The sequence below is a fragment of the Pimephales promelas genome, chromosome 7 (assembly GCF_988280905.1).
Source record: "Pimephales promelas chromosome 7, fPimPro1.hap1.1, whole genome shotgun sequence".
NCBI lineage: Eukaryota > Metazoa > Chordata > Actinopteri > Cypriniformes > Leuciscidae > Pimephales > Pimephales promelas.
Window position 1 is genome coordinate 31722382 of NC_142775.1, and position 23196 is coordinate 31745577.

Genomic DNA, 23196 nt, shown 5'->3' on the forward strand with positions numbered 1-23196 from the left:
AACATGTATTTCTGAATGAGTTATGATTTTCAGACTGTTTGAGGCAGAAAGATAAACATTGGACTGATTTATATTCCACGAATGCATGGAAACAAATAATTAATCAATTGAAATTAACTGATTTGAATTGCTTATTTTGATGGGTGTATGCCAATTTCCATTTCTAACATTTGTTTTTCTTGAACGCATTGTGTGTTCTCATAGATGTCCCAAAGAATATGTGAACTTTCCTAAATCAATATACATTAGGTCTTTCCTAAATCAATATACATCACACCCTGATGACACTTACCAATTCACAAAATTAACAGAAAGCATAGCTGATATAAAAAAAAAACAAAAAAAAAACTGGATGACTAGTAATTTACTTAACTCTGAGAAAACAGACATTCTAATATTGGAAAAAAAAAAAAAAAAAAAAAACTTCCTCACATATAACCTACAATACCTTCAGATCAGTTGGATGTGGCTATGCTTACAAGAGGTAAAAACAATATAAATGCTGTTCGTTTTCTCACACAAACCGCTCGTTTCTTGTCTTAGGCCATCAATGTGTACTTACATTTGCGAGTCATTAAATCATGTTTAATTTGGACTTCTCTGTGCATGCTCTTTGACCCCATAAACCTCCATTATATGACTGACAGACAAGAACGGTTTGACCTAAAAATATCAAAATTGTAAATACTGTGGAAACAAAGACACCTACATCTTGGATGCCCTTGAGGTAAGCTAAAACATATCAATAATTAATTTCAAAGTGAACTATCCCTTTAATATGACTGAACAGCACTTTAGGGTTAAGCTTATAATCATTTCATTTTGTTTCAACAACACTTAATGTCTTATGTCATTTTGCCTCTCAGACTGATGTATATTAATCTAAGAAAGTTCAGATATAGCCTACTCAAAAAAATCCGCATATCAGCCTGAATGGGTTGAACTGGTGGGTAAATGATCAAAAAGCTGTTTGAACATCTATTTTAGACAACAACAACAACAAAAAGAACAAATCAGCATGTGTACGTGCTCTTCGGAGTCTGAAGACATTCTGCATGTTATTGTAAAATCAAGCAGATAAAGATGAAAAAGGTGAAGGAGGAGTGGAAAGTACACATTAGATTAAAATGTGCAGGGAGAGTGTTTTAGGAGGGAGCATTTAGAGGCCACTTTGAGGCTGCTCTCGGTATTTTAACTTAATGAGTACAAAAAGCAAGAGAAGGGGAGTGTTACATAGTCAAAAGATTGTGAAATTAAGCCCCTAAATCCTTGAGGTACAAACAGTTTGGGTGGATTCTGTCAGTTTGGCTTCCTTCCATGTGAATTTCAACAGTGAGAAGCCAACATAGTCTTTCTGAAACAGTGTGAAAGACAGATGTAAGGTCTAATGCGTATGTAAGAGAGAGAGGGAGAGAGAGAGGGAGAGAGAGAGAGAGAGAGAGAGAGAGAGAGAGAGAGAGAGAGAGAGAGAGAGAGAGAGAGAGAGAGAGAGAGAGAGAGAGAGAGAGAGAGAGAGAGAGAGAGAGAGAGAGAGAGAGAGAGAGAAACAGCATGTGTCATGTGTCATGCTGGCCTTTCTATTTGACAGGATACAGCAGTGGAAAAAAGGAAGACAGCAGAAAGAAGGATGAGACCAGCTTTCCAGTCAAACTAACAGTTAAGAATCCACATCATATAGCCAAAGGTGTAAAGTCCAGGTTCAGAAAGTAAAAGTCCACCTCAGTATTTTGTTCCAATCACCTGGATTTGCTAATTAGCACAGTTTATCATCCAGGAGATAGAACTAATTAGTGAAATCAGCTGACTGAGTTCATTGAATAAACATGCTGGCCTTTTACTTTCTGACCACTGCACTTTATACCTCTGCATATGGCCTAAATTTTGTAACTTTTCTTGTTAATAGTATTAGTGAATCTCAGATTTATAACCTGAGCAGAATGCATTTAAGGTTACGTTCACACTGTTTTGTGTTTGGGATTGACAACCACATTAACAGATGTGAGTCACGAAATGTCCCGTTCACAGTAACTAACAGTATCATCTCGAATTATGAACATACAACAGGAGTCAAGCCCATATTCACTTATGTAATCATATAGTGACAGTGACCAAAGTGATATTGAAAAAGATGGTGACGTCCATAAAACTGCAAAGTCCTATCACTTTTAACACAAGTCCAATCAAGCTTTAGGTTTATCCATCAAATCTGCATTAACCAAGAGCAGCGTTTAGGCTATATCTGGGTGAAAAGCGGAAGATTTGAGTCACACACAAAACTGATTTGAGTCACACACACAAAACTGATCTCAGTCATGAAAAGTCGCAACAGACGGTACACAGTACATGCTGTGAGTCTTGAAAGTTTATGGGTGTAGGTTCGGTAATCGAATGTGCTTGTGAACGTAACCATAATAAGGACCTACATAACCAAATACAGCTCTGACAACCGTATTCTTCAGCTGTGTGAACATGGCCTAAGTCTAACTCTGTATCACTAAAAAGATATTCACCAATTATTATTCACCAATGTATTAACTGGGAGAACACAATTGATTCGTTATGACAAGCTACTGTTATAAGTAAATATTGTAATTGATATTTTTCCCTAAGTCTGGGAAAAAGTAGCACACAAATCTAGCCTTGACAAATTATCAAGTATTTCAACATAACCTCTGCATACTGCCTGTTAAAAGCTATTTCAAATTTAAAAGCTATTTCATTAAAGATCTGGATTGAGCTTGATCTCCTAAAACAAGTGGTTTTCAACAAGAGGGCCTCAGCAAACTTTTATATCCCAAATATCACATTCTTTACTAAAACCGAAATGCCAGAGGAAGATATGAGCTTATATAAGAAGGCCTTTGAACATTTTCTTGAACAAAGGAAGACTGAGTGAGAACGACTGCCCTAAACCAATTCCATCAAAATGAAAATATGCAATATGTAGTTCAAGCATTCAATATAAAAGCAACATAACAAAAAGGCATCTTTTTTTTTTTTAGTTTATATCAATTGTACATTTCTGTAGCTTGAAAGAACATACACTGAAAAAAATAATATGCTTTATCTAATCAATAAAATTGTGGCAACATATTACAAGCAATATTATTAATTAAATTGTACAAATTAGAATTAATTAGAATATTAATTTGATTAACTATTACTCAATTCTAATTTGTTCAATTTAATAAATAATATTGCTTGTAATCTGTTGCCACAATTTTATTGATTAGATAAAGAATATTCATTTTTACAGTGTACATGTTAACGGAAATAAAATAACAAATAAGAATTTCACTAAAATGACTAACTAAACCTAACTAATGTTTTAGTATGTATAATGTATAAAATGATAAAAACTGAGAAAATGAGAAAATGACTTTAACTTGAAGTATTCCTTAAAAATGAATTTCTCCTCTCTCAATGTGTTCAATGTGTAAAGACATTTTAGGATATTTGAGCTGATTTATAGGTTGATTTTAACATGTGTTTGTGTCTCGATTCAAGTGTGTATATTTCCTGCATTTTAAACATGTAAGGGCTCTTTCTTGATTGCCCGATTACTTTGGTGATTTATCGGGTCTGCCGTTTATCTGTATTGTTGTTTTAGTTTTCTAAAACAACAACAACTAAAACAAAAGGTTTCCTGTTGGTGCCCTGCCAACTGCAACATTCAATATTTCTCATATCTGTAAAGCACCTCCTATACAGATAGAAAAGCACTGAGAGAAACACAGCGATAAAATGTACGTTCGATACATTGATATTTGCAAACGGATTTGAGAACGTCCGGTCTTAATCTCTCACACACCATAACAGAAAATCAGGCTTGCTGCATGACATTCCTGTCAACAGACCTCTGATTACAGTTGCCATATGGAGGCCGTTAAGATAGTGTTAAACAGGGCTCTGCTAAAGATGTCATTAGTGTGGAAAAGATAAGTGCAACATTTTAGATTTAAGGTGGAAACTGAGGCTGTGAAACACTAAAACTGCCCATAAAAGTAACAGTGAGAGTTTAGAGAGTGAGGCCATGCTCCTAATATGGAGAAGCAGGACTGAAGTGACCATGAAGCATGACCGTTGTGTGAAGTGATTTGAGCTGGAATGACGTTTCATCACCTTTGATTTAAAGAAGAAAAAAATCATATGTGTTTGTTCCAGTTAAGTTTTTGACTGATTCACACAACTGAGTTACATGCTTCGTTCTTGTAAAATATAGGCCCATTTAGTTTCTCATGTTAAAGACGCCATGAAATGGCTTGATGAGTACAGTTTTTCATTAATACTCTAAAAAATCATTAATACTCCAAAAAAGGTTTTTAAGGCTCATATTGTATAATGAGCTCATATTTGATGAGGAAAAAAAAAACACCTACATTTTTTTTTTTTCAGAGGCCCAAACTGAGAATAAAATATGTATTTTATTTGTGGGGGAAAACATATGATGCAATGTAATACAATAATCATTGAGGGATGAACAAAATGAATGTTCCTTAAAAGCCTAATATTTTTTTCAAGTTAATCTTAACACTTTTGTCTAGAAAATCTTTATTTTATATATGATATAGTCATTACTTTAGCATATTATAAACAACCGATTTTTCATGAAAGGTTTGATATTGTTGATGCTTTAGAAGGCCTTGTAAATGTGTGTATCAAATATGCGCAGCAAGTTTTATAGGTTGGGTTAAACAGCTTGCATTAAAAATTTTCTAAGGATGCTTTCTGCCACTGCTTCCACAATTGTTCTATACTTGATTGTAACATCCGATATTAACCGGAAGCATTGGTTTCCTGACCAATCCTGATTCATTGCAGTAGCATATGTCTCAGTGCTTGACAAAAGACTCTTATCTGAATCTGCTACTGCAGCCAAGAGAACCACCAGTGAGGAAAAGGTCTCTAAAGCAAGGAGAATAGAAGGAAATCTGGTGATTCAGCTTTTGGGATCATCCCATTTTTAGATGAAATCGCTACTCCACATTTTCGGCATTGTTATAATCATCTGTGCACATCTGTGCTGTGATCCGCTCTTGGCATTCTAGCAGTGTGGTCAGAAAGGGCTTTTCTCACAGCCGCCTACATGAAACATGCACAGCCATTCAATGTTCCATTGTTTTTACATGTACACATTCACAAGCCTTTGAAAGCATAGGGCATAGGCTAAGCATTCCTTCATCAGACTGTCCACATGCATTGTCCTACTCAGGCCTGAATCCCCCTGAGGAGACTGGGAATGACTTCATCAGTCAACAATGACAGAATACCCCATTGTGTGTTGTGCACATGGTTTATACGGGACTAATGCATTAATCATGCCACATCTTCTACATGTTTAAAATGAAACCACATTAGTTGTTGTCAGACATTAAAACTATATATGTAAATAACATTGGCATATAAACATTGGCATTTACACTCAAGATGCAGTGTTTTTCTTAAAATAGTTTTAAAGGGACACTCCACCCATTTGCACTAATATTTCCATTGTTAGAAATCCAGTCATAAGGCCATTGCACACTGAGTACGAAATTTTCGTATGCGTATTTTCGTGTTCGTCAGCCTAAAAATTTGTCACGCATAGAAACCTTGCACACCGAGTCCGTTGCGTATTTATTAAACGTTTGCGGGGAAAAAACGCAAAAATACCAAATGGATTCGTCAAGCAGTGAGGATGATTTTTGCCCTCTCTCTTATTGAAAAGAGAAAAAAAGAGAAAATATTACGTCCATCCAATCCTGAAATTGCGCCGAGACAGGAGAGTTCCACCTTATCAAGGAGTTGCGAATTTATCCTGAGCGATTCAAAATTTACCTCTGAATGTCAGTGGAACAGTTCGATGCTTTGCTAGCGATTCTGGAGCCACATATTAAAAACAAGACCACCAATTTCCGTGAACCAATCGATCCTGAACGGAGACTGGCTGTGTGTCTGGTATGGACCAGGTATGGACACACACACACAAACACACACCCGCGCGCGGCCCGTTGGAAGCGCTGGGCAGACAGAACAGCTAGGCTGTTATTGTGTATATATTGTGTATATATTGTGCCCAAATAATACATTAGTTATCGAATAGGCTGCTCAACCACACCTTATTCGATCCTAAATTTCAATCTGATTGAAAGGGGAGGTTTATTAATTTCATAATCCAATATAGAGAAGAGAACATAAACACTTGATCGAATTGAAAACCGAAACTGAAAGCACGGCGCATATGTGCAATGATGTGAGGACGAGCTCCCCCCGGCCCTGAATTGTCAAAAGACCTCTCAAAATGCTGGCTCTGGATGCGAAAAATGCAGAAAATCGAACCCGATCCGATTAATTTTATGACGGACGAAAGTTTCGGAGGCGGTGTGCAAGCATGACTGACATAACGTGAGGTCGAATTTTTTTTTTAACGTGCGAAAATTTCGGATGCGAATTTCGGACTCAGTGTGCAGTGGCCTATACTATTGAATGCTCATGCAACACTCTCTCATTTTCCTTTTTCACTTCCTCCTACAACGACGCAAAAAATCGTCATTTTACGTCATTGTAGGAGGAAGTGTAAGAGGGGGGGATTTCTGTAAAGACAATAAGCACTAGAACACACCCTTTCAAATCCGCCCATAGGGGGTTGGGCCTAACGCGCTAACAGACCTATCACAGATCAGTGCCAGATTTTAGATTCCGGGAGATTTTAACTAATTTGCAGGCATTAGGGAGCCATTATTTATATGCGGGAGAATCCAGGAACGTCTGATAGCGAGGGGATTAATGAAGATGCCGAAGACAAAATGCTCCAAGGTTTGGCTGCATTTCACATGTAAAATTATGCGTCAGAGTAAGTGTGCCGATTTTCTGAAGCTCATATAGAATCACGCCAATCCACTGACTGATGGCGGGGGCGCCGCCTTGACGCTCTTATGTCATCATATTATATTAGCGCTCATTATCTGATTTCATTGTGCGAAATGATTTTCAGGCGGTATCGTAGAGTGGAGCTCAACTCTAGTCTATATTAATGGGCGGAGTAGTAGGAGTGGCCTGCGGAGCTGAGCATTGCAATGCACTATGGGGATTGTTGTCTACAATTCACAAGCACTAAAAGCCTTTTATCGGCCAAGACGGACCCAAATTAGAAATTTATGATACTATTTTACAATACATGACCCACTTGCAATACCTCCACTGGTGGAATTACCCTATAACAATGTTAAGCTGGATGTCACATTATTTATTTGTCAGGGCTGTTGAAACCATAGAATTACACCAGAGCACATTCAGCATGCAGCTCTTTTTCAAATAAAACCAAATAATTCACATATTAGATGAACTCAGACACACATATATCATGCATTTAGTATGCAGATGTTCACTCTAACAGTAGATAAATAATTATGTAGCCAAAAGAACAAGACAGGCACTAATTGACAACGGCAAGATTCAAACTATCAAATGACAAAAATTCAGAAAGAAGACAAAAGATGTTAAAATCATGACATCACAGCTTGTGGGCGGGGCCCCATCTTATATTTTACTATTGTGTGCCACTGCCTTTTGTTTTTTTTATGCTGCATGTAAGCATGGGCTATATACTGTATACCGTAATGAAAAAATCAGGAATTCATGGCAACAACAAAAACAATCACTTTTTAACATACTCCAGATGTTCTGTAGTGCATTTTGTCTCGCTCAGTTCTCAGTGGAATTAAAAACACACTTTAATTGCTGGAAGCCAGGGGGCTGACAAAAAATGTATCAGTTCACTTTCTATAAGTGCTATTCTTTGCTTTTCACATGACCCTGCTCAGATCAAGGGGCATTTTGTTTTCTGTCAGGACTTTTCTGTAGGGTTGATTTGAGTGAACATGTCTGAATATTACAGATTAAACCAGCACATCAAAACTTTGGTCTCATGCAGCAGAGAATAACTCCATATGAACTCAGTGTTGTGTTTGTATAAAAATATATTTATTTATGATTGAAGTATTTATTACCATTTTGAATTAGCTTATATTTTTAGCTTTTCATTTTACTCTTTACTTTTAGTCCATTTTAATTTTAGATTTAATTTACGTTTATTTTAGTTTTACTCATTTGAATACTTTAACTTTATTTCAGATAGCTGTCAATAATTTTCATTTAAGTTTTACATTTAATATTTTTACCTTAAATTTCAAATAATACAAATTATGTTTATTAGTTTAAGTTTTACTTTTAGTTAACAATAACAACAGTCACTCATATTTTATATGCAAATCAGAACTTAGCCATCAGAAAAGGGAAAATCATAGAGAGTCAGAAGCCTAAACGCTGAATGTTTTAAAAGGACAAGGGCTACATCCACCATCCACCAGCACTGCCAAAATGACGACAGAACTTTCGGTGGACCATGTCATGACTCCATTAGGACACAATCTAAAGCTCTAAAAAGTGACAAGAGTGCGAAGGCTGTCAGCAGCTGCCGCTATGTTCAAAAGGAACCAATAAAAGTGTCTCTGAGAGGAATAGACTGTCTCTCATGACATTCTTGCATGTCTAAGTATTTATGCTGGAAATAAAACATCTTGCTTATTAACATAAAATCAGCAACACATTCCATCTCGTATTCCAGCACATTTTCTGAAGAACACATTCTGTGAAGATGCAGGGGAGGTTTACTTTATGACATTCAAATCCATAATTTTTCAGCTGTTGCATGACCTCTAAGGGGCAACATCCAGCCTGGGAACTATTTGTTCAATGTCTACAGGTTAACCTGTCAGTACACTGACCCTTAACCATGTCCTGTGCACGTCCAATGTTGACTCTCGTCATCGGTGTGGATAAATGTGTTTTTAAGATTTCGCCTCTATACGTATAGGCGAACGTGCTCCAGATGCAAAGGCTGTTCTATGCATAACATATATCCTTTATGTTATGCCAATCACATAATACATTGTGAATATAATATAATAATATAATATAATAAGCATCAAAATACATGGTACACAAATATTTTACATGAGTGTTATTTATTATATATTTGATTTTCTTAATTCATTTAATATACAGTAGAGAATAGAGAATGGTGCTAGTAATGCCAATGTTATCGGATCGATTCCCAGAATGCACAAGCTATAAAAATGTGTAATATTGCGTTGTAAGTTGCTTTGGGTAAAATATGTAAATGCAATATATTGTGAAAGACGTAATATGTACCAATGAGGAACATAGAAAACTCTATCTTTCTCTCTCTCTCACACAGCCTCTTCTCATCTTATTCTGTTGTGCGTAGGAGGCCAACCAGACCCACAAAAAGGAAGGAACTCCCACACTAATGCTCCAGCCATGGAGGGGTTTCCCTGCCTTAAGAGGATATTGCTATTTCCTTCTGTCCAAAACTTATCAAACAATGACTAATAGCAATCTGTCACAAGCACAGCTACCTCATGCTCATGAAGGCAGTGTCAAACTTTTACCAAAACCACATGGTGCACCCGAGTTCAAATGTTCCCCACTCCCCCTGCTGGATTTGTTCACATTATTTTACTTTGGTTTGAACCGCAGTGTATTTACATTATCAAAGCAGCAGCTGTTTACACATGTTGCTTTGACGATAGCCCTTTTGACCTATGCAGCCATCTTTAGAAATTTCTGTTGAACTTTCGTTTTGCTGTAACTCTGTATATGTCTATGGCATTGTTGTCGAATTAGCTGGTGAAGTGGATTTACTTATTGTAGAAATAATGAAAGTCATGTTTGATAATGTTTAAGCGGATGTCACAACAACATGTCAGTAGAGCGGAATGATTTTAAAATGAGAGGTTCATTCATAATTTCGTAAAATCTTACCGTCATGCTGTGTAAACACAATCCAGAAAAAGGAACACAACCTGTGCAGTGCTAAGAGGAAGAGCTACATAAGGTCTATAGCATTGCTCACATCACGTTTAAAGCCTTTTTTGGTTTTTGAACCTTAGGTTTGATCAAATAATACATCATCAATAGTGGTTCACTTCCGCGGATTAGTACGATTGCGCTCAGCAATCAGCAACGAACTGTACCGGAGTTCACATGAACCGTTCCCCAGACCATCCTTTTAAGGCGGATTTGGGTACTGCAAGTTCGGAAAACAGCATTCATATCATCCAAACCAACCACCAAAGGTGCTATTGTGAAAGCCCCCTAAGACAAATTCATAACTCACATTATTACATTGGCAATGCAATATGAAATAGATATGTCTAGCATTCAAAATAGGCACGGCAAAACAAAAAAAAAAATATAGTTCAAAAGAGAAAGATTTGCATAAAGGTTTGTACATAGATTAAAATTACAGTGTGATTTGTATTACAATTTGAGATGGGTTCCAAAAAGAGGTGTTTGTTTGAACTGGATTGCAAAACTTTTAAAAGCAATTATAGTGTTTATTTCAGATGCTACTCTGAAATGAACACTATAATTAAACCTCCCAAACCTGATAAAACCTCCCACAGATCAGCAAAAGGTCTGTATTTAGCCTACTCACCCTCATGTCATTCCAAACTTGTATGAATTTATTGTTGTGAACATCAAATCTTCTAAGTAAATTTAAAAAAAAAACTGTACTTGCAGATCATATATTATTATCAAATCAAAGAATACTTAAAAGTTATGATCATTATAAAGTAGATCATTATATTCCCCATTATATCTATTACTCCATAATGTTGCATCTCCAATCAAGCATCTCATGTTTTGCATGGATATGTGAGCGCATTCAAGATACTGCATTGATGTTGTGTTAATGAGAGATCTAGTAAATGTGGAGTCATGCTTATGATAATCCCTGTTCTGTTAATCCTCTGGCCCTGTGTATTGAAGCCCTCTGTTTGTTCAGTTTAGTGTTCTAAGTTTAGTGTTCTACATTAACATGTGAGGTTCTTGTGTAGTGTTAGCTCTTAATTAAAGTATATAATCATCATTCATTCTGCGTCACGCATCATTCATGGAATTTTAACTGCATGCAACCCTGACACAGATACCGTCTGTGTCATAAACATCAATAGATAAACTAGACATGACCCTGTGTTTATAATGAAACTGCATGGATGAGAATTCCTGCTAATGCAATAATCTAAGGCACATGGACGTTTGGAGGTGCTCCATATTCTGCTATGTTTCAAAGAGAGGGTGGTAAACTTAATCTGATTTATTGTACAAAATATTGTCCTTGTTCTTGTGGGAAAGTGCAAGTCTCTGAGAAAATTCACAGTGAAATCCCAATAGAACAAGAGCAAAGAGTCAGACTCTAAAAACAGGAGTAAATGCCTGAAACGTGAGAAGAGAGAAAGGCAGTGGACAGAGAGCACAAAGCTAAGAAAAGACAAGAATTCAGAGGCAGTCCTCTCTGTTTAATTTGGATGTAATAAACCTTGTAAAGCTGCTTGTAAATAGAGACGTGGTCCTAAACAGGGGTGAGAAGATTTTGCAGGACATAGATGTATTCTTCACTGAATATGAAAGGACAGAAGATAGGCCTAGGATGGCTGTTTTCTAGATTAGATAGTGCTTTCAGTTTCCTAAAAATATTTTATTACAATATTAATCTCATATTTTGTTTTAAGTTAATGTATAAAAAAATCTATATTCCATTCTTAAACAACATCAAAACATGCAGGAAATCCAAACAAAAAATATCTTTGGACATAATCTAGCATGAGTCTGTGGTCCGTAAAAGTGTTTGGCATTTGCTTTCGGGCCTCAAGAGAAAAAAAAAAATGCAGATGAAAGGTTAGGAAATGCTTTCTGTTGGTTTTCATGATCACAGAGGTGATACAAAGAGTCAAGGCGCTTAAACATTGTGTAACTGGTTCTACTCGACCTGCTTCAAGCGAGATTCAAACTTTGACTTGACTTGGAAGTAACATATACGTATATGCATGACCATTGTCTTGTTTAACTTTTTGAAACTCTTATAAGTAGCATTTTGAAACCCATTTTAAAACGTTTGCGTTTTCAGCCACCCAAAACGCTGTTGTCATATCACCTTTATTTACAGTATATAGCGCTTTTAACAATATGGACTGTTTCAAAGCACTGCTGCACTTGAGGCCTGGGGAGTGAGGTTTACTCGCACAGATCTTACTAGGTTTCTTCCATTACACTCACCCCCTAAATCTCACTTCCCAACCGGGACACAGCACCAAATGTAACCGGCCAAACTTGACCTGCTCCGAGCGGGATTCGAACCTGCGTTTTTGCTGCACTTGAGGCCAGGGGAGTGAGGTTTACACATACAGCTCTTACTAGCTTGCTTCCGTTGCAATTGCAATGCCTAAACTTGTACATACACACATGACAAATGTAAGCACCCCTGTATTACAGTAACTCAAAAATATCTGCATCTAAATAACTGAGGAATAGCATTTTCTTTATCTTTTTCCAAAGGTAAAGCATAAGAGTGAACTAAAGTCAAGAATATCATGACTTGCTTAGTCAAATGCCATGTCTTTCCCTCAGATCATGTGTAAGCTAACAATAACCCTGCATTGTGTTTGAGACAGGAAATCTCCACACTTGATGTCCTGAACAGATCAGGAAGGACTGGAATGAAACATCAGGTCATTGCATTTTTGGAATAGACACAGTTTCTCTGCTCTATATTTAGGGCTGGATGTCAGACGGGCTTCAGGTTTAATAATTAAAATAACATCTGTGTCTCGTTTCAGTCTGATACGTGTCCAACTGGTTAAAAAAAAAATCCAGCTTCTGTGTTTTGAAGGTTTCTTCCTCCACTGCCTCAGAGGTGAAAAACAGAGTGGGTGTCAGAGGTCACCAATGGTTTATTTACTGCAAATTAAAAGAAAATGTAAAAGAAAATGACAAATAAAACTAAAGCTGGATGAAAGAGTGGGAGGTCAGACAATGTAGTTTCATTTTAACAAGAGGATTTTTATCAGACACATAAAAAGTAATAGTCCACTCCTCCATTGGAAGGGTCAACTGTTAACTTGGGAGTTTCAGCCTCCTTATTATGCACTGAGATTCCAGAGCTTGGCTGATTTGGTATATGCTGGGTCAGTTACATGAGATGTAGTTATTTTTTCCATGTTCATTTTTTTTTTTTATATTTTTGAATAGGGTTGGGTATCGAGAATCGAGTATCGATTGGAACCGGGACTAACTTTTCGTTTTTCCCGGAATCGTTCAAAAGTTAAAATTTCGATTCCTAGTTTCGATATTCACAGTCCGTCGAGCGGAAGAAGAAACCGCTGAACAACACCAACGCAGAAGCGTCTACCGGAAGTGTTGGCATAACCGCCCGAGTCGAACATGAGTAGCTTACGTCGGCGGTCCAAAGTGTGGCTTCACTTTTCTAAAAATAACGAAATCTCTGCAAAATTTGTGACAGAAGGAGTATTTCCTTCAGAAAGGATTATTTCCTTCAGAAAGACCATTGGTTAGCAAGGTTAGCTAAACTTTTTTGACCCTGCCTCTTAAAAGAATCGGAATCGAGAATCGTTAGGAACCGGAATCGAAACAAGGAATCGGAATCGGAATCAGAATCGTTCAAACTCAAACGATACCCAACCCTATTTTTGAACAAAATCTATAGTTATTCAAAAATGAAAACTTTAAACATGTTGGTAGGCAATTTTCTATCACACACACACTCACACACACGTTGTGTTTTCATGTTTTATGGGGACTGTCCATAGACCTAAAGATGTTTATACTGTACAAACTGTAAATTCTATCAACTTAAATTAACCCTACTCCTAAATCTACCCAACAGAAAAAAGTCTGCAGATATACATTTTCAAAAAACATTAGCCTACTTAGCATGATTTATAAGCTGTGTCCCTCATGGGGACCAAAACATTTCCCAACAAAGACTAGAATTTCGGATATGGCCATCTTTATGGGGACATTGTGTCCCTATAATGTAAGGTTTAGCGTTTAAGCTCTCTATTGACATAATGGTTTGTATACTGTGCAAAGCAAGTACACACACTCACATTAGGTACACCAGTTCAACGCAAATATCCAATCAGCCAATTACTATGGAAAAGTACTGCCTGGTCTAATGAGTGTCAATTTCTGCTGCGACATCCAGATGGTAGGGTCAGAATTTGGCATAAACAACATGAAAACATGGATCCATCCTTCCTTGTATCAACAGTTCAGGTGGTGTAATGGTGTGGGGAATATTTTATTGCCACACTTTGGGCCCCTTAATACCAATTGAGCATCATTTAATGCTCAATTAAATGCCACAGCCAACCTGAGTATTGTTATAACCTGAGTTATGATCACAATGTACCCATCTTCTGATGGCAACTTCCAATGAGATACAATGAATTCACTATACATAGCCTCCACATTCACCAGATCTCAATCCACTAGCACCTTTGGGATGTGGTGGAAAGGGAGATTTGCGTCATGGATATGCAGCCGACAAATCTGCCGCAACAGCTTGATGTTATCAGGACAATATGGACCAAAGTCTCTGAGGAATGTTTCCAGCACCAACTCTTATACTAGCAATGTGTCCCCAAGAAAGTGGCCAGTGATTGTGTGTAAGATAATAATTGTTGAATATAATAATAATTATGAAATGTTCACTCATTTGAACACTCATTGAAAAATATATTTGCTGTAAATGATACCTAAAATTGTGAGGCTAGTTGAGAGTAGATATTTCACTTTTCTAAACAACACAAATGATGTGTTCACCTTATGAGTGATAAAATGAGCCCAAATGCTTACATTAAGAACTATACCTAGGATCCAAAATATCATAGAGATTTGTTGGTGGGCTCTTTTGACCTGAGCCAGTAAGAAGCCAGCTAGCAATGTAAAAATTTAGTCCATAACTTGCGTTCATGAGAAAATGATGGTCTCGCCACATGGAACACGTGCTCAAGTTGCACGTGCTAAACCATTAGCACTGTAAACAAACACTTCATGCTGCAAAACAAGGGGTGGAGCGACCAATTACAGCAATCAAGACGAGATCTAACAGGGAAAGTAAAGAGAGAAGAAACTACTTCTGTTTATCTGTCCTGGTGATTATCGTTTTGTACCATCCATGTTTATCTGTTGCTCTCTCTTCCTTGAATCATGCTGGAATAGCAGGCGCTGTGCTTTGTCAGCAGTGATTTTAGATCAGATACAGAGAGATTACAAATGATTTCACATCAATTAAAATCTTATCTGAAATCCCACACACAAAAACATGACAATGTACAAAAGGGAAACTGCTTGAAACCCCCAACATTACACCCACAGGTCCTGAGTTCATGTGCATGCAGTATGGACCCCAATGCGAAATGTGCATTAACTCGCCCCTACTGGTCCATCGAACAATAGAGGGATCAAACAGCATTTGAAACACTGCATTCAGAGAGGCTGTAACTAACAATAGTTATCTGTTCTCCAAAAAATTGCGCAGAAGCCTGTGAGGCCTACTTGTAAATGCTTTCCGGAAAAATCGAAGCGAGGTTAGAGATTTTGCCAAAACATCTGAGTCTTCTGTTTCTTGGAATCACATACATTTGGAAATATATTAGTCATAAACTCAACATGAGTCTTCAGTGTTAGCCTTACTGCCTGCAGCTTGTTCATCTGATCTTTAACATTGATGACAACATGACATTCTTCCTAAATAAGTCCACAGACACCTCCTTGTGTGATGCTCTCTGCAAACACTCCTGTGGCAGAGCTGGCATGGATTTTGGGCTAATTTTTTGGTTCACGGGGCACTGTGAAAGGCCAAAATAGCATGCTGGCATCTAACTCATGGTTTTCCAACAACAGTCTGTACTTGTATGTCTGCGAGAAAGTGCATGTTTTATGTCATGGCAAAAACATCAGGTTGCCACCAATAGCTTATCTGACAGTAGGTCACTGCAAACATTATTTAATCATTTTTTTTATCATTTGCATCTATATTTTTAAATTGAAAATAAAATCGGAGAGCAGTAGTGAAAATGTCAACACCGGCTCATTGGAAAAATGTAACTCTAGAGGCAGTAAAACACATTAAACAGCTATTAATCTGTTTCTCACAAAATTATGATTATAGCAGGGACAGATTAAAGATTAATATAGACTTATTTTCACGCAGTTCCTTACACAATACTGTTATATGACCTCAAATCACTTTTACACGATAACCAAAACCAACATGATAAAATTTTTAACGACCCACTCACTGAACATTTCTCTTTGAAAGTGTCACGAAATGTGCAAGAAGCAAAGTAACGTAATTTTGCAGAGATGTCACCATAGGCGTAATTTTCCCAATGAGCCTGGTTTGGAAAATGCTTACAGTACATTTGCATATTTGTAATTTAATAAATAAATAAAAAATAGAGCTATATTCTAATCATTAAAGAATCCCTTTACATTTGACCTGATTTCTGGTAGGGTCTGCATAGCACTTTGTGAAGAAGACAATGTTTTAAATGGACATGTGTTAGATGGTCTGGAAATATGTGGTAAAGGCTTATGTATCAAATGTTAAAGACAAATGTAGCAAACTTTAAAATCTTTCTATTCTTTATGACCTGGAGTAAAAATTGTGCTGACCAGTCCGAACCCTTTACTGAATGTATTGAGATCCACTGAGTCAGCTGCATAAACAAAATACAGAGAACAACACAAACTCCTTCCAATTCAATCAGGATACATGGTGAGAAACAGAAGGACCAATCTTTCAAAGAGAGAGACCACCAGGTCAGACAGAAGAAAACTACACTTCTTGGTCAACTGTTTGGTCTTTTTTTTGTTTTTGGTAGTGCAACATTATGGATTATGACACGCTTTTCACGAAATGTGATTATACCAACATATAAATGATTAAATGTTTTGTCTGTTTGTTTAAAACAACCCTCCCTTACAGTTTTTGTGTGGTCTGGTCATGTCTATAGGGCACCAAGTGAATCATTACAGCTACAGCTGTTCCTTCTAAAAAATACTAATAATAACAATGCAAGATGCTGCCCCTGTTTATAATAATATAAACACAGGCATCTTCTCTGACTCATCTTCCATCCCACTTTGATTGACAGGGCAGATGGCTGTCTCATGCATTATGGGCCAGTAGGGCTGGCTGAGTCCCAGTTACCGAGACCAAATGATCCGCTATGGGTATTGCCCAGGCTCAGTTCCACATTCCTGCAGAGAAAGCCTGGGATCTGGGACTCCCTATGTGCCATGGGATAACATCCATTATCCCAGTATAAAACAATCAATACCTCAGACAATGTGAAATATACTTGTGAAGACATGACCAGAGCAAAGGCAGGAGACACTGCTTGCAATCAGTGAAATCTTTATTGACTTCCAAATAAAAAATAACATAAACAACACTCAAGGTGACCCTCCTCAATGAAGTCCCTCACCAGAACTGCTTTCACAGACAAACAGATGTTCCTTTGAAAGGGTCAACCATTTTACAGTAGTAGGGAATTTAAATAATGTTCACATACATAATACATAACTACACTGAAAATGGAAATAATGTTCAAAATACATCAACCAAAAATTATACAAGGAAAGTAATACAAATAATAAACAAATACATTTCTACATACAATAAACATAAACACAATAAAACATGAAACAATACCCCCCTGCTCCCATTGAGAAATGAACTATGCCTACACTACCCAGAATTCTTTGGGATGGCATAAAATGAGGAACAGGAAGGCCGCACGTCCTCTTAAACACCCACCCATGGAAGCCATGCTGCAGACATGAACTCAGAAGGTTAGTTTTGCAAATGAGGATAAAACTAATGATTTATGTAAATACCAAAATAAAGAAATAAATCTCTTGGTGTTTTTTATCAGTCTAATGTGCACCTCATGCACCTCAGACTAGAAAAAAAGTTACCAAATAATGAGAAACAAACGTTTATAGAAATAATATAAACCAAACAAACACAGGGCATCCACTGCCGGGCTTAGGGGTAATTTTGGACTTTGTTATAAGACTAGTGATTAACTACAGCAAAAGGGGAAAAAGACACTGTGAGTGCACAGATTCAATGAAGGGTTTCAGATATCCCCAAAAAGGTTTGTTCCATTCACCTGGTAGGAAGTACACAAAAGCAATGCCACCATTTTGACCAGTTCACATTTCTTGGGAATTGAACCCATGATCTTGGCATTGCTAGTGACAAACTTAAAGTTTAAGTTATAGGAAAACTGTTGCCCTTCTCTTGTTCTGATCATGCAACAAAGTTAATCAGTAATGACGAACTACAGCGCTTATTCTACAAAGTATTAAGCCGTAACAAATTTGTACATACTTTTCTCTCTGTGCAGTATATTAGTACATAAACCACCGAGATAATCTAGACTTGATATAATGACAAAACTTGCTACACTGTAGGCAGCAGATCCATAGGTTAAGGCAGGTTTCCCCAGACCACCCAGATATATGCACTCACAGCCTGTTAAAAATGCTTTTACAAGCTGTGTGTGTGTGCGGTCAGATTGCACGAGTATAACATTTCACTTTATACTTCAATGTCATAACATGATGTTCAGCGGTAATAAAGCATTTTATCTTACAAAAAACATATTACAACTCAACTGTTCCAGAACAATGATTATCATAATCACAAACTGCTTCCACCTGTCCACCCCTGTGGTTGCACAATAAAGTCAAGTAAAGCAGGGTTTTCACCAAGCAATAGTTCATGAACTAGAAGCGCAATGCCTTTGCCAGATGAAGGTTGTCCCATGCCCTATCACAAAGGTCTCAGGCTAAGGAGGGACCATCAGGGGTAATTCTGTCCCAGGCCCTGGCCCCTGTGAAGTTAAATGCTTAAGATGATGCATATAAGTATCAGTCAGTCTGAATTGTGTTTGGAATTTCAGGGCCGTTTCTAAACTGTCAGTTAATTGAGTTTAAGATAATAAAATAAGATTGTTTCCCTGTAATCTGGTTTTAGGTCATCTGAAGTTTGAGGTTTTAAGTACAGTTGAATAGCTTTTCATTCATGAAGCAATTAAAGGGCCATGACTGGAAAAGTTTGGAAAAATTACAAAATTGAGTTGTTCTAACTTTCCAGCGAGGTGAGGTGGATCTAAAATGCGACATGTACTTTAGTAAACAAAACAAAAGAGATAAATCCAACAAATAGATGAGAAAAGCAATTCATTTGACATTTGACGAGGCACAACCAATGCCAGAGCCAGACAATGAGTGAATAAAACTGAGGGTATGAAATAAACTACTAACAAAGGCTCAAAAAAGGAACAGTTGTGTGAAATCAATAAAACAATAAGTAACCAAGACAACTAATCATAAACGTGCTAGACGCCATTGCTGTGTCCGAAATCGAATACTTCTCAGTATCGGAAAAAACGTTCGCCAACAGAGTAGTATGTTCGAATACATAATATACTAAAAATAAAAATAATAAAAAACACAGTAGGCAAAAAGTAACTGGATGACCTACTACTCCCGCTGAAGAGCTCATTTGACTCATTTGATAGACACTTTACCATGAGGCCACAGGAGAGGATTTATGAATGGTGGTGAAGCAACGCAACTGACGCTGGTAGGTCATAGCGGATGTAGCACTATTGTAGCAATACTATGTAGCAATATAGAACATACTTTTTTAAAGTTCAAATTCAAATGTAGTATCTACTCAGATAGCACTCGATTTCAGACACACCACGCAACAACATAAATGAAACCCTGGAATCAATGAAGACAAACTAAAAATGAAAACACCACAGAACGTGGATTTCAGTTATTTCTTTATAAAGTTCCCACAACTTTTGAGCAAAGATTTTCCATGACCATTTCTAACTTTTTACAATCATTACACTGCCCTTAAACATTACATGCTTAACATAAGTTAACGATTTGTTCTCTAGTTTTAGTTAAATCGTGGCCATGAAGTTAGTGTACATGATTTACCTAAACAAGGGAATGAATAAATAAGTTGTGGCCACTTTGAACTAAAACAAGAGAACAAGTGAAATAAAATGTGGTAAAGTTGTGGGAAAGAATTCTTATTTATTGGCCACATTATGTATTGTTTGTCCCGACCCCTCATGTCTTGTAGGGATCAATTCATTTATTATTAGATTTAGATCTGGAGCTGACCATATAAATGTTTTTATTCAATATAAAAAAAGACTCCATTTTTACTTTAATTTACATTACTTTTCCAGGCTTGTAAATCATAATTTAAAAACAATCATGATGTGGGATGTCTTCAGGTGCAATTCGACAAACATTCAACAAACCCTTTGTTCAGTCCAGCCAACAATTAAAGTTTATATCAAATACTGAGTACCCTATAAAAATGCATTTATTGGGGCTGCTTGGCTAAAACAGAGAGCACATGTAAGTGCTTTATGAGACTGTGTTGTTTTCTGAAAAGATTAAAAAAAACAAATAAAACACAGAAAATGAGAATGAAATGTCCAGGGCGAGGGGAACTGAAGGTAAACAGTTGGAACTGTTGCTTCCTCTGCACTGGCATTCCATCCACCCTCTCTCGGGAGATGCTGGAACAGTCCGATCGGCGTAGGCGGATCAGTGTGTGAGCCTAGTCATGTCCATCATGTTTTTGCCTCAAATTGGACCTCATCCATCCTCAGTCACCCCACTCACTCTTTCTCACACCCATCACCACTTGTGGTTTCCAAGAATTAGACAGACAACCCACCCACATGAAACTTTAGTCTCAAGGGGCAGAGCAGGCCTGTGAGATACGCACTGCAATAAGTCACGTGAGGAATTTCTTTAACTATCAGAGGGTGTGATAAGACGAATTATACACAAACATAACTACATAAAGCGCATTAAAGAGAGGGTGTGTATTTAAAAACACCAACATTTACATTTTTGGCTTTCAAGGACTAAATACTGTATACTTAAAGGGTTAGTTCACCCAAAAATTAAGTCATTAATTACTCACCCCCATGCTGTGCCAACCCCGTAAGACCTTCGTTCATCTTCGGAACACAAATGAAGATATTTTTGATTAAATTTGAGAGCTGTCTCACTACCACATTGGCTGCCTAAGGGACTGGCTCTTGACGGCCCAGAAAGTCAATGAAGAAAATGTTTAAATATTCCATGTGACTACATTGGCTCAACTAAATGTTTATCAAGCGACGGGAATACTTTTGTGCGAAAAAACAAACAAAAATAACGACTTTATTCTACTATTCCTTTTCTTCCTCGTTGGCCTGAAACGAGACTTCCTTAGATTTCCACGACGCATGCACGAGAATTGTGATCTCCTTCAACTACTTCAGTTTAGTTCTCGCGCATGCGTCGTGGAAATCTAAGGAAGTCTCGTTTCAGGCCAACAAGGAAGAAAAGGAATAGTCAAATAAAGTCGTTATTTTTGTTTGTTTGTTTTTTTTTTGCACAAAAAGTATTCTCGTCGCTTGTAGTCACATGGGATATTTAAACATTTTCTTTATTGACTTTCTGGGCTGTCAAGAGCCAGTCCCTTAGGCAGCCAATGTGGTAGTGAGACAGCTCTCAAATTTAATCAAAAATATCTTCATTTGTGTTCCGAAGATGAACAAAGGTCTTACGGGGTTGGTACAGCATGGGGGGTGAGTAATTAATGACTTCATTTTCATTTTTGGGTGAATAACCCTTTAATTACCATGTTCTGCTCTGCCTGAGAACAGTTGAACATGCAAGACTGTCAAAGTATACTTCATTAATTGTGAGCACAGGTTTCACGAGTTCAAATAAGTCAGAGAATAAATGCATATTTGGCGTGCTATCCGAGGAGAGGGCTCCCGGCTCGGTATGCGGCCCAAACCCAGAGTACTCCCCCTGATTCCTGACTGTGATAAGAATAAGCCAGGAGTGGTGGAGGGATGCTGAAACTGTCAAGGAATATTAGGTGAGTTGACAGTGAATATTTATATATGCTTCCTCTAGTGCTGATAAGGTAGACATGTAATTGTTTGGTGATGAGTTGATTGGAATGATTTATTTGAACGTGCTCCTCCCTAACCTTGTTTCTAAAACATAATTTATGCATTCAGTAAGTGAGCACTTCCAAGTAATGCATACAATCTACAAAGTTTTAAAGCAAGAAATCCCAGCCCGTTCTCATCCCAAGGCGTCATATACGACGCTTTTGCAAAAGCGTAAACATCCAATGCACATGGCACCCTTTAACGTCAAATGAGACGCAGATGTATTTGGGCAGAAGGCGCCTCCTAGTGGTCTAACCCTAACCCTACCCCATACCTAAACTTAACCATAACCGAAGCGTCTCATTTGACGCTAAAGGGTGCCATGTGCACTGTATGTTTACGCTTTTGCAAAAGTGTCATATATGACGCCTTGGGGTGAGAATGCGTTGGAAATCCACACCAGATGGAGTCTTTTCAATCTTAACAGAAAACACTTGTCTGAAATGCCTTGTTTGTATAGTCTTGACAGTATATCTGTGTGACTTAACTACATTACCATGTTACATATTTGCATAACGCCTGCCTACTGGCAGCTTTGGCCCACCATCACCGAGCAATTGGGAAAGTGTTTTTACTATGTTGAGAAGATGCTGTGGGTGAAATCAAACAAACAAACAAAAATAATGCACTGACTTCCTGTTTCAGCCTTGGGAGCTGAAACAGGACTATGGTTAGGGGCGTTATATATTTCAACATTCTGTCTGAGCAGTAGGCCACTCAAATAGATTTGGGCCATCTGACCAATTAGAGCAGACTGTGCTTTAAAGAGACAGAGACAACTAAAACAGAACATTTCAGGCAGATGGTAAAAAGTGGTGCTGCAGCAATGCACACTATCTTTAAATCAAGATAATGTATTCTAGAAATAAAACTTGTAAATAAGCATAATAGGGGCCCCTTTAATATTTGCACTCTTTCTCTTCAGTGAAAATTTCCCCCAAAAAAAAAAAAATGTTTTATGGAAATGCATTTACATTTTTATGGAAATGCATTTACATGGTCAAGTGCAAATGCAATTCATACCCAATCGGACAGCTGTCTCGATTGATCAAATGTGACTAGGCTGATAAAATGAAATATGTCCTCTAATTCGTCTTTCAGAGTGTATTGGGTGTATCCTGTTGTTTTGCCATGACTGAGTTCACTCAGAGATTGCACTACTACCAGTTATGTTTAAAGAGTTCACCTTCATTTACTTAGGCTGTTTCTTCACTGCAGTCAAGTGGAGAATCAAATCTGTAATACCATCCTAATG

The 23196-nt window shown here is 37.4% G+C and overlaps 1 protein-coding gene across 2 annotated transcripts in view; it reads right to left on the reverse strand.

The window, feature by feature from the left end:
* The window catches only part of col4a1 (collagen, type IV, alpha 1), a 61822-nt gene that overhangs the window by 27969 nt on the left and 10657 nt on the right, over window positions 1-23196 (reverse strand). Inside the window, exon 1 of one of the 2 annotated variants that reach the window (XM_039683586.2) lies at window positions 9826-9846. The exons of the other annotated variant lie outside the window; for it this stretch is intronic. Within the exon in view, the coding sequence (XP_039539520.2) occupies window positions 9826-9831 (6 nt within the window). The 5' untranslated portion in view covers window positions 9832-9846. Of the gene's footprint in view, window positions 1-9825; window positions 9847-23196 lie in introns of those variants that run through there. 2 annotated transcript variants of the gene reach the window in all.